Source organism: Emys orbicularis, chromosome 18 (genome assembly GCF_028017835.1).
Source record: "Emys orbicularis isolate rEmyOrb1 chromosome 18, rEmyOrb1.hap1, whole genome shotgun sequence".
Taxonomy (NCBI): domain Eukaryota; kingdom Metazoa; phylum Chordata; order Testudines; family Emydidae; genus Emys; species Emys orbicularis.
Window position 1 is genome coordinate 1587591 of NC_088700.1, and position 12547 is coordinate 1600137.

Here is a 12547-nt window from a genome sequence, read left to right on the forward strand (position 1 = left end):
CAGAATTTGGCCTCTAGCTAACTCAGCTGTCAGGTTTCACACTATGCATAACTAACCTTTTCCTTTGTGTCAGAATAAACGTGTGCTTTTTATATTTCGTAGGGAAGAAGAGACTGTCATTTCATTAGGAGTCAAACTTTGCTTTGAGAGTATAGCAGTCATCTCAAAAACATGCCAAGAAAACCTTTATACCTCACCATTCAAAAGAAATACATGGTTTGTTTGTTTTTTACTAGAAATTACTGCATAATTCATTGCTCACTGTTTATTTTATACTACTTAATAAATAGCATGATATATCACACAAATCAGAGGAGGAAAATGTAAGTATATGAAACAGTTTATCTGTAGTTATTTTGCAGACACCCCTTTTGGTTTGGTATAACTATATAGTGGAAGCCAACGTTATATGCTTTTTATTGTCATTCATTGGGGTTAAAATCGACAGCCCACTTGTGACTTTACTTCCTCTACACAATGATCTAATTCAGGCCAAGTAGCACAAAATCACTCACTAATAAAATTATGAAACATTATTGATAGCTATACAGACATTTACAAGCCCTGCAAAATTGTCATGAAAACTGAACAGCATAAGATTTTGAGACGCAAAAATCTACTTGCCTGCCCTTTAGCATGATAATGCTAAAGCATAAAAGAATATTTTACTAGCTCCCAAAATTACTTCCTTTGGCAAATCAGCAGAGGTGTCTATCTGTGTGTGTGTGTGGTGGTGGTGGTGGGGGGTCTATGCACATTTATACACATTACACAGAGAGAGAGAGAGAATGTTTATATTTATATATCGATATTTCATTACACCTACTGAGGGCCCAATCCTCATTCCTTGTATACTCAAAATTCCCACTGCATGCACGGTAAGTGTGCCGGGAATGCAGGCTTAAGCTCAGAATGAACATACTGTATACTTCATTCAAATAGAAGGGCAAATATTAAGTACACTAATGTTTTGTTTCACCTTGTTATGACATGAGGTACGGTAAGCAATGAAAAGCAAACACCTCCTAGACAAAAATTCATAAAACCATATCTTGTAAAGAAAATTACTCTTCACTTAAATTTGAAACATAATTGTAGAATGTAAAAAAATATTTTTCTCATGGACATTTCACCCCTGCTATATTTAGAAGTATTTAATTATTATTAACTATCCCTCTATATTTCAAGTCCCCATGGCAGCAAGCATTTTAAGCTTCATAAATCGTTATATGCAGATCAATGTGGAGATGAATATGGACGGGTCACACAGTTGGTATGGAAATAAACCAATAACATAGTTAATCTGAGAAAATACAATCGTATTCATATATTTTACCATGACCATGATATGTTATTTATTGTTGAAATAATGTCATGTATATTTTTGACCTGTTTCAAATTTTGGGCCCCCCAAAAAAATAAAAATAAAAATCACCTGCTCTCTTAACAGAGTATGAACTATCCATATCAACAATATATTTCAAAGAAGAATATTTTCACAATGGATGTCCTATTTATTGGTTACTCTTCTGTATATAATTAACAGTTAAACCTTAGAAATTATCAATTACTCCTAATTCATATAATTGTACAGAACCCACATTATATAAAGGTCTTCCTTAATTTTTTCTACCATAGGTGAGTATAATTATGTTGTTATTATTATTAATTTAAAACTCCAGAAAAGTTTCAATGAATATTTTAAAAAACAGAATTGTCCACTCAGATTAATAAATCCTGTTGAAATCCATTTCTGCGATAACATTTACTAAAAATATCCTCTAAACCAAAACTTAGTCTCCTCGTTGGCTCTGCCGGTACCATGCTTTCTCAGAGCCTGTGGAATTATCTTCTCTGTAACCTTTTATACATGTTACATGGGGATGAATTCCTGCTGACACAGCAGCAAGTTGAGGTTTTTCTGCCTGGTCTCTGGCTATTCAGGTGACGTCATTGGGAGAAATAACAGTAACATTTCCTAAAAGCTCCGGATGCCTAGTGCCTTTGTTTCATGCAGCTTTAGGAGTGGAATTGTTTAGAGGTATTATTAAAAACTAGTTTTGCAAAACATATTTAATGTGGCTGATTGATCTGATATACAGGAATGTTTAGATTTTCAGCAAAAGTACCAGAGCATTTAAAACACTTTAGCATTTTAATGGATGCCATAAATTAATCATTATCTGATATTCTGGACATATGCATATACTGCTCCTGATCTCTGAGCTTTGATCAGCATTTATGCTGTTTCTTAACAACAACCCAACAAGGAGTACTGCCAATTTACCAGAAGAGGTAAATGAAATAGACTGGGATGGCATTGCTCTGCCCAATTTTAGCTTGTTCAGATTCTGAAAATCTGTACTGATGAGTGCACCGATTAAAAGAATGTGAAACTGAAAACAAACAGAACCTTTCTGTTAGTAAATGGTTAGGATCCCTACTACGTGTAGCTGAATCCGAGAGCCCAAGTCACCTCTTGTGCCCTGAATTTTGTCTACATATCACAAACTGCTCTCAGGATACACACGTTTTCTCTCTGGAAAATAAAACAACATTTTCAAAAATGGGAAACATTTGCTACTTTAGTTTGCTTTCAATTTAAAAAATATTTTAACTGGAAAATACCAGTTTGACTGTCTCACTCACCGGAGAGAATTTGCAGAATCCAGAAAGGCTAAAATTTAGTGTAGCAATTATATCCCATTGCACTTCTTTTGCCTCTTAGTCATGCACTGACCCTTGTTGATTTCACATAAAAAAAATCAGCATAATCACTGACAAAGAAAGGCCCAGAGATTTAGAACAGCATCAATACATGCCAGAAATAGGCGGCAATGTTTCTTTTCCGGGACTGAATAAGAATGCTAATACAATGCCTGATATGTCTTGGTACTTTTGATAAAAATCTAAATATTTCCCTTTCTTTCCCTAAACAAAATGCAAAACCAATTAGTGAAAAATATGGAATATTAACTAATATGGCTGTTTGGCTGCTCTTATGTCTGAACTCCGTTTACAACTGTATTCCTTGACTAAATGAATTCCTTCACTACCTTTATTTTCAAAGCTACAATCAGAGTAAGCGTTGTTCTACAAAGAATATATATAGCAACTAAGCTAAATCAACCACCATACCTTAAAAGATTAAAACTGGATGTACAATTACAGAACATTACCAAGCAGCAAGAAATAAGACAACATTTATGTAACCCCGAACACTTAGATCACAGCAAAGCAGAAAAATATAACCACAATAAATGACGGGAGGAGAGCATAAATGGGAAAACATTATGCTGTTTATAATTACCAATGTTTTTGTAGCAGAAAACACTGCTGCAAATACCACAATTAGTAATTTCAATAGAGCAAATAACCTGCACTAGATTTTACTGCTGCAAAAGCTGAAACATAGTTTTTGGTTTTTTATTACTGATAAGTTTTCATTCGGTAGGTTTCTGTATGTCAGCAGGATAACTAATTTTTTCCAAGTTCAAAGTATCACCTTTGGGCCCAATCCTGTCACTCTTACTTTGGCAAAGCTCACAATGAAGTCAACAGTTTTGCTTGAGTTAGGCTAGCAAGATCCTGCTCTCAGTGTCTGCTATAGCACTGCGTTGTCTTCACTTAAACTACTTGCAATCAAATGCACTCCTGCCCCAACAGTAATGTAACATTTTTGCAAAATAAATATTTAATGTCAAAATCAAAAGATCAGTCTGTACTATCCACTTCGTGTAAATATTTATAGAATTGAACATATGACCAAGATGCTGAAATACACAAAGTCACAGACATGCAGCCCGGTGATGTAGTGGAGATATTCATGTAATACGTTGCATTTATCATGCACCTTTGACCACTTCATTCTGCACCCTGGCCACTAATCCATCTCCCTCAGTATTTATTCTAACATTTCAAAGCCAAGTACAGCTGCAAACAGACACCATTTTTATTTTAAAAAGAGAAAATCAACCCACCAAAAAAAAATGTTTTCTCCTTTCCCCCCAAACCCCAAATTACAGAGGACAGGCAATAATAATTCCTGACCCTGTGGAAGGTTTAAGGTCTGATATCTGACCCTTCAGAAGCTTGCTTTCTTTGGAAAGAAGAGACCCGAGTTTTTCAAAGATACACATAGCACTTGATTATAGTCCTGGGAGTTCTGGAGAAATCTGGTCTTTCAATTACATTACTACATACAGAAAAGCTATTTTCAGTAACTTTTAGTGATTAAGAAAATTTTGGAAGTCTTTCTTTTTTTCTCTGAGCCATGTATGTACATGGGATTTAAGGTAACACAAACATCTGACTTTACTGATACTATTCTTCATATCCATCAAGCTGTAATTTTTTTTTTAAAAAGCATCTCTTAATAACATGTGCATATACATCATGACACGTTCTGGCGGGATGTAAAGGTTTGTAGCAGCTTGCATTTGAGATGACGGCACAACTCACTCACAGCTTCACCACATATGGGCAACGCAACCCTCCACACTCTTGCTGATAAAACTTGTACACACACCACATGACCAAGGAGGAGTGTGTAGTTATTTTTATACTTTAATTAACAAGAATTACTAATAAGAGAAGATTTCCAACAGCCTAAAATACAGCTGCCAGAGGAAGAATGGAAACAATATCAGTTTAGTTTCACATGCTTTATCTTTCAAATTTAATACAATTTCAGGGGAAAATAATTTTGATTTACCATGTCTTCCCCCCACCCCTCTTTACTATTAACTACTTCTGCTGTCAGTCCTTGGGGGCACACACAGCAGGTTACCATGTAATGTCACACTAGGTGCTGTGATTCAACAAAGGCTAACATGTTGATATCTTTTTATTGCTAGTCAGCCTGGACACCCCATTTCCCCCTATACAATTAGAAGCCTTTGATAATATCTAAAATTCTAAAGAGGATTTATTTCTATTCGAACAAAGAATTTTTTTCACAAAGGGACAGTCCATTGTTTTGTTTTCTAAGATATTGTCTTTTTGCGAAACTCTGTTATTTTACAGACTGCAAAGGGAATCATCTCCTGCATGCTGTTCCTAACACTTTTACATTTCAAAGAATTTTGTGTCGGTATGCAATGGAGCGTTTCTTAATTTAAAAAAAATCTTGAGAAGTATCTTGTTTATTTATACAGTCAGATGTTTCATGGATCTGACACATCTATTAAAACTAAATTCTCTGTAACTGTTACAAACGGGAATATGTGAAAATATTAATACTTGTTAAAACCAAAACCCCCAAAACGAATCAGTGCAGTTCAGTAAGAAAACGCGTAGGCAGCTATTGTTTTTCATATAGCAGTATCTGGGTCTGTTGAAGCTTCTTTAATAACACATCGGTTAAGGCTGCAGTATGAAATTACACATTCTATTGTAACTCCTAAATAGGGGGACATCTATCTAGGCCATTCATACAAGAGTTATAACCCTAACAATATTTATACTCAGCATGTCATGTTAGCATTTACTACTAGTTTCCATGGAGATGGATTTTCATGCTGTAGCTATGAAATGCACATTGTTGCCACTAAGCCACTTCAGGCCCTTTCTGGAAGCCTGCTGAATGCCTGACAAAAGTTGATGCAAACCAATAGTTGTTGTTCTTTGTTTGTTGCCAGACTTCTAGCAGAGCCATATTATGTCCTAGTGATTGAAGTGCCCATGTTCACCCCCCTCCCGACACAAAAAGGACCCTAAATTTTAGTGACAAGCATGAAGTGGGCTTTTGCAGGGGAGGCCAAACAGCTAAGCGGGGCAGGAGCTCTGCGTGGCAGAAGGGCATCGCTGCTGGAGCGGGCTGGTTTTCATACAAAGCCCGACATTTGGGGAATAAAAGTATAAATAAAGTCAAGTCTCTCGGGAGGCGGGAGTGGGTGCAGGGAGGCGTCTCTAGAGCCTCTGGCCCCGGCCTCCAGCTCCGCTCCCGGGCGGCAGGGACTGGCTCCGAGGGGCCGAGTCCCCCTGCGCCCTGTCCGCATCACATCGGGGGCTCGGCGGCGGCCTTTGCGGGAGGCTGGCAGGACCGCCCGGCGGGCAGGGCCCATACGCAGCGGGGCGAGCGAGCGCCCAGACAGCGGCAGTGACCCGAACCCGGCCCAGCTGCGCCCGGGTCTGTCCGCGGGGCCCGGGCTGAGCCGCCGCAACGGGCGCTACGAAGGGTCGGCCTGGGGTCTAGCACTGTCCCTGGGGGCCGGGGGACCCTGCAGCCCGCCCGCTCCGTGGCCCGGCCCAGAGGGGCGAAGCCGGCCGGCAGGCGGGAGCCAGGCCTACCGAGCCCGGGCAGGAGTCGGGTCGAGCTGGGGGCTGTGAACACCGGCCCGTCCTCTGCCCCGGCCCGCTGCTCATTCCCGCGCTAGCGGGGACCGGCCCGCGGGCCGCGCTGCCCCGGGCGGAGCGCAGCAGGTGGGAGCTTGGCAGGAACCTGCCCTCGGGGGGGACTGCCTGCTGGTCCGTGTGTTTGAGCCGATCCGCCGCTGCGGTGCCTCGGGGGGGTTGTGCTGGGCGGCCGAGGGCACCGGGGCGATTCCCCCGGTAACGTCCAGGGAGGCAGGGCTGGAGACCAGCCGCTTTCTGTCCCTTTCGCCAGGTGAGCAAACACGCTTGGGTCTCTCCGCACCGACGGGCTCGCTCGGCAGCCCCCTGCACTCAGCGCCGGCTCTGCCCGTGCAGCCTTCCCCGGAGTTTGCTTGTTTTTTTCTAATGACAACACGGGGCTGCTGATACTTTGCACGGTTTCTTATGAACGATTTTTCGTTATCTCGCAACAAAAGGCCAGTTAAAAATCCAACTAACAGTTCACCCAACAGCCCGATTACTCGGGTTTAATTCCTGTGTTAAAAATCCAACTACAAATCCCGTTTGTTAAACGCCTCCCCGAGATGACACCGCTCCCAGAGCAAGCCCCGTGCCCCGGGCTCTCCCGGGCGTTTTGCAGCTTCCCAACTTTAGCGGCCCGCGGTCTGATTTATTTCGAGTTTTGTTAATAACCTTTGGAACAAACTGATTTTAGAACCAAAATTAAATTCTTCCAAATACCTAGAACTGCCGTGCGGGAAATGTTCTACTGAAAGGGCATTTATGTTTTTAAATCCTAGAATTATTTACCCGCGGCGCATTTCAATAAAAACGCTACGAATTACCGGCACAAATTTCAAACGATTTGAGCTCGAATTTAGCTGGGGCGCTAGCTAAATAACCCCCTTGTCACTCGGACACCAACCGAGGTGTTATTTAACATTTATAAAACTACCCGATACAAACTCCCTTTGCTAAATGGCAGCGGAGTATTGAACTTCTTATCCGTGGCTAGTAACCCCCATTTCTAGCGTGGCCATTTGAACCCGTAACGAATCGCTCTGGGGTCCGGGCGCGCGGTCCGTGGCTGGGCGCTCTCGGATCACCGCACCATTAGGGGCTTTTTCTGGTTTTCGTTTGAAAACTTTTTGGCGTTTCCCAACAAGGCGGCAGAGCTCGGTGAGAGGCTCCCGGGGACCCTGGGCAGCTTGTTCCGTCCCCTCAGTGCAAGGCCCGGCAGGCGCGTATGGCCCGGCGAGCATGGGGCCCGGGCGCCCGGGGGGCAGGCGTGCGGGGCAAGGGAGAAGGGTGCCTTACTGTTGGTAGTCCTGTTTGCAGTACAGTTTTCGATCCCGGAAGTAGCAGCTGGTGGTGAGGGCTTGTTGACACACTGCACACTGCAAACACTCTTCGTGCCAGGAAGATTCGTTCACTCTCATCAGAAAACGGTCTGAGATCGGCCGCTGGCAGCCCTCGCAAACCGCCTGGTTCTGACACTCTGACCCTAGGAAACAGCAAAGAGGGATGTGAGCGGCATGCGGAGATGGCCCCCGAAACGCCCCAGCACGGGCTCTGCCAAGCGGGGCGCTGCCGCAGCTCGGCCCGTGGGTCCGGGATCCCCCCTTCCCCAGGACCGGCTCCCATGAAACAGCAGCGCGAAGCGAACTTAAATCGACGCGATTTCGTTTGCTCCGGGCAGGCTCGGCTCGCGGCCCCGCTTCCCTGCTCGCGACTCGCTTCTCCACCCAAACCCGCCCCGGGAAGTTGCAAACACATTACGCGGGGTCACCGCACAGCCTGCAAAGTGCGTGCGGCGAGTCGCAGCCCCCGGGCTGCAGGGCCCGGGCCGCCCCGCAACGCCCCGGCAATCCGCCCTCGGCTCCGCATTCGCTTTGAAGCAATAATTTGTATTCGGTCATTTAAAAACTAGCCTCCCGCCAAAGCCAGCGAGTGAAGCCCCGCGCCCGCCCGTGCGGGGGGAGAGGCTGTTCCCCAGCGCCCCGCAGCTGCGCCTCCAGCCCGGCTCCGGCGGCGGGCAGCCCGGCAGGGCGCCCGGCTCTGGGCACAGCCCGACTCACCCAGCAACACGCCCAAGGTGGCAGCGCCCGAGCGCAGCGGGTGATCTTCCATTTTGATGCCGTCCAGCATCTCGGCGCGGTCCGGCGGGCCCCGGCCGAAGCAGCGTTCCAGGGACTCGGGGCCGGCGGCGACATCCATGGGCGGCCCGGGCAGGCGTCAGGCGGCGGGACCGGGCGCGCTGAGCGCCGGGGCGGGCCGGGGTGCGGGACACGCTGCAGCGGGGAGGCGGGAGCCGCGCGGGTTGATCTGGGGGACACGCGGCGCGTTCCCGGGCGGAGACGCAGGGCAGGGGCCGGAGCGGAGGCTGCTGCCCATCGGGTCAGGTCCTGCTCCAGCCGGCGGCCGGGGGTCACCTGCCGGCGGGCCGGGGCGGGGCCCTCCCCGGGGCAGGGGCCGGCGGGCGCCGCGGGAGATCCAGGGCAGAGGCGGCCGGGCTCCCCGGGCGCTCCCCAGTCACTGTGCCCAGCCGCGTCCCGAGGAGCCGCTCCGTTTAGAGCGGGGCTGCGGCGGAGGAACACACCCACCCGTGCAGCCGCCTCACCCCTCCTCAAACTTGCTGACATTTGAACTCCATTGGCGCTCCTGGTATCGCTGCGCCGCGGTGATCCGTCTCCTCGACGTCAAATAGTGCCGTCGCGGAGCGAGCCCCCGCAGCCCCCCGCGGGCGCCCAGGTGCGCGGGCTCGGGGTGGCCAGGGCCGGGGCCGCGTCACTCCGGGACTGCGCTCTCGGGAGCGCCCCGGCCGGGGATAGTGGCCCTGCGACTTCCCACCCCCCCGGGGGCAGATTGACCAGAGCTGCCTGGAGCGTCCCACTCGAGTTAGCGGCCCCGCGCGGGCAGCGCGCCCCGGGCTCTCCCGCCTGTCCTGGGGTATGTAGCTGCGCCTCGCGGCTTGTGACTGTGCTTGGGTTTGCCCCACGGGCAGCCCGAGCGCGCGTGTCCCAGAGGCACCGGCTGCAGGAGCCTCTCCCTCCACGCGTGTCCGGGACCCCGGGCCTGCCTCAGCCCTCCGCAGCCCGGCCAGGGGCCCACGCCCCCGGCTCTCCCCCGGGGCTGGCACGCGTGTGGGGAGCAGCTGTGGCTGGGGGGGACGCTGGCTGGGGAGGTGTTAACAGCGGGGCCTGCCCCCAGCAGAGCCGCGGCGGGCTGGCGCTGGCTGCTCCTTGCCGGACACAGGCGCCCCTGCACTGTCCTGGCACCTGAGCCGCGGTCCCTTGGCGACGGGCCCGGCCGAGAGGCGCTGGCAGAGAGCCGCACCTCCCCGCGGACCCTGCCGGAGCGCAGCACGGACGGCCGCCCGCTAAGGAGCCCTGGCTGTGCGCCGGGGAGCGGTGGCTGTGCGGCTGGCTGCGGGCAGAGCCGGGCTGGGGGCCTGGCAGGAGACACAGACACAGCTCCCGCGGGGCTCTCCCCGCGCCAAAGTCGGAGGCCGGGCTGACCCCGATCGACCCCAGAGCCCCGGGCCCGGGAACCTGCGTCCCCGGGCCCGGGCTGCCAGCTGAAATGCCAGCAGATCCCGCACGGCCTGGCCTGCGCGGCGAGCCGGGCTCCTGCCCGCCTGGGCCGCCTTTGGAGAGGAACCCGAGCGCATCCCTCTGCAGCCGACGCAGCGCTGGGCTGGGCTGCTGGGGACCAGGGCTCTGCGCCCCTCCCGTGGCCTTAGCCCAGCCGGCACCGGCTGGGGCTCGGCCCTGCGCTGCCTGGCTTCAGAGGGATTCAAGGTCCCGGGCTAATGCAGCTGGAGAGCCGCAGCTGCCGGGGCAGGAGGCCCGAGGGCCTGGCGACGGACCGCAGGCGGAGCTAGTCACCTCGGGGCCGGGGAGCTGCGGGGTGCCCTGCGCGTTCGTGGGGAGCGGAGTCACTAGGGCAGGGGAGAGGCGTTAGTTCCCTGCGGCCCTTCCCCGCCTCGATCGCCGGAGAGCCCGGCCCGCGGGCTGCAGCGTGGCGAATCCAGGGGGCGATTCGGGCGCGTTTACACCTTCCCCGCGAGGCGGATATTTTCGGGTCTTTATTTCCGCACGTTGGGAATGGCCGAGCGCGGCCGCACGGCCCCGCAGTGCCGGCTCCCCGGGGCAGCGTCGGAACCAGGGAGCGCGGCCCGTGCTGCGCCGGGCCCGGCTGGACACCGGGCTGCACTGAATCACGGGCCTGTGACCACTGTTTGAACGGGAAACGCGCAAACAATACAAGACAAAAGAATGCTGCGGCGTCGTGCGGGTGTCAGGGTCGGCTGCCGCCCCAGCCCCCCTTGCTTTGCGCGGCAAGCGACCCCCTCTCCTCCCCGGGGCGAGCCGGGCCCGGCGGCGAGAATTCGATGGGTTTGTTCCCGTGCTGGGGGTTGCGGTGGCGGCGAGGGAAGGGCCCGAGCGCTGGTCTGTCGGGTTCCCAAACACGCCGGTATTAGTGAGCAGGACAAGTGTTAAGGGCGACCACTGGCTGCTCCGTTTGGGGCTCTGCAGGCAAAGCCCTTCGCACGCCGGTTTCGCGCCGGAATGCACGATTATGGTTTAGCTCAGTCTTTCGGGAAGGGGTTTGGGAACAGGCTCGTTGGGTTTTGGCTTGGACAATTTAACGCTGGAACCCGCTGCAGCTAATCCTGGGTTATTTAACTCTGGAAGCTGCTTGGATTTCAGAGCTCCGCCGCGCAGAAAGAGCTATTCGTTGGCATTAATTGTTTACGGTTCCCATCCTGCCGGGGGCTGCTCGCCCGACTCCAGCCACAATTATCTCCTACAATGGCGAGGAAAACTAAAGCCGGTCTCGCCTCACTCAAGAGTTTCCCTAACTTCGAATTAAAACTCCGCAACTGGGCGGCGGGAGAGGTCAGAGGGAAAGGGGAACCTCTCCGGTCCGGCTCGCAGCCGTCCAGTTAATTCCGGCTCTGGTCGGGGTCACTTTTCCGACAGAAATCAGACCAAATTCTGTAATTGTTACCGTCTCCCCGCGTGTGACTATATTACACAGGCCGTGTTCTGCTCGGCCGGCCGCCTGGATTCGAAGGCGGTTCATTCAAAGTCTGTAACTAAAATCAAACCATTAAAACACAAAAATCCATCATCGAACTAAAACCAAAGGAAGCCTGGTCCAAGCCGCTGTGTGTGCGCCTCGGCGCTGTGTGTAGGGACCGGGCAGGGCTCGCCGCTCTGCTGGGAGTTGGGCGAGAAATACACAATTCGGAGCATCATTCCCGAGGCCGCTAAAACAAGAACGAGTGAGACTGGGCTGGGCCCGTGTTACCGACCCGGGCTGTGCCGCAGGAGCCTTCGTGGCGAGTGAAACTTGTGCATATGTGGGTGCGCCATGAGCCTTCTACACGCGTGTGTCTGTGTGGTGTGTGGGTGCGCCATTAGCCTCTTACATCTGTGTGTGTGTTGTGTATACGCCATGAGCCTCCTACTATGTGGGTTTGTGTGGGTGCGCCATTAGCTTCCTGCTCTCTCTCTCTCTCTGTGTGTGTGCATTAGATTCCTGCTGTGTGTGTGTGTGCATTAGCTTCCTGCTCTGTGTGTGTGTGTGTGTGTGTGTGTGTACATTAGCTTCCTGCTCTCTCTCTGTGTGTGTACATTAGCTTCCTCCTCTCTGTGTTTGTGCCATTAGTTTCTTGCTTTGGGTCTACTATGAGCTTCCTGCTGTGTGTGTGTGTGTGTGTGCCATTAGTCTCTGCTGTGTGTGTGTATGTGTGTTATTAGTCTCTGCTCTCTGTGTGTGTGTGTGTGTGTGTGTGTGATTAGCCTCCGCTCTGGTTGTTGCCTTTGTAGTTGTCTAACCCTTTGGGCCCCGGTGTGGGCTGACTTGTGTGCACTCTGCCCTCTGCTGGCCGGCTGCAGGATAGGCCTGGCTGGGGAGCCTTTACCTGGTTCTGGGGCCGGGCTCATTGTTATCTGGGGTGACTCCGCATTTCCACTCGGAGTCTGGCGGGCGGGGTGGGCAGCCACGGGCTGATTGAACCGGCTGTCGTTAGATGCTGCTGCGGCGCTGCAGGTCCTTCCGGCCTTTCCGAGGCAGAGGCAAGTGCCAAAGGGAGCAGGGACCGAGCATGCCAGGGCACTAACTGCAGCATTAGCAATGCCACGGCTCCGTCCTGAACTGAGCAGAACCAGGGGCTCCGCTGGGCCGAGCTCCTCCCGCCTCCGCCCCCCAGGGCCTGGGGCCG

The 12547-nt window shown here is 51.5% G+C and overlaps 1 protein-coding gene across 2 annotated transcripts in view; it reads right to left on the reverse strand.

Annotated features, from left to right (window-relative positions):
* LMX1B (LIM homeobox transcription factor 1 beta) overlaps window positions 1-8532 on the reverse strand; it is a 128486-nt gene extending 119954 nt beyond the window's left edge. For both annotated transcript variants that reach the window (XM_065418897.1, XM_065418896.1), the window contains exons 1-2: window positions 8394-8532; window positions 7633-7819 (exon numbers count right to left, since the gene is read on the reverse strand). In XM_065418897.1, the coding sequence (XP_065274969.1) occupies window positions 7633-7819; window positions 8394-8532 (326 nt within the window). The remainder of the gene's footprint in view (window positions 1-7632; window positions 7820-8393) is intronic.
* Between the last annotated feature and the right edge of the window lie 4015 nt (window positions 8533-12547).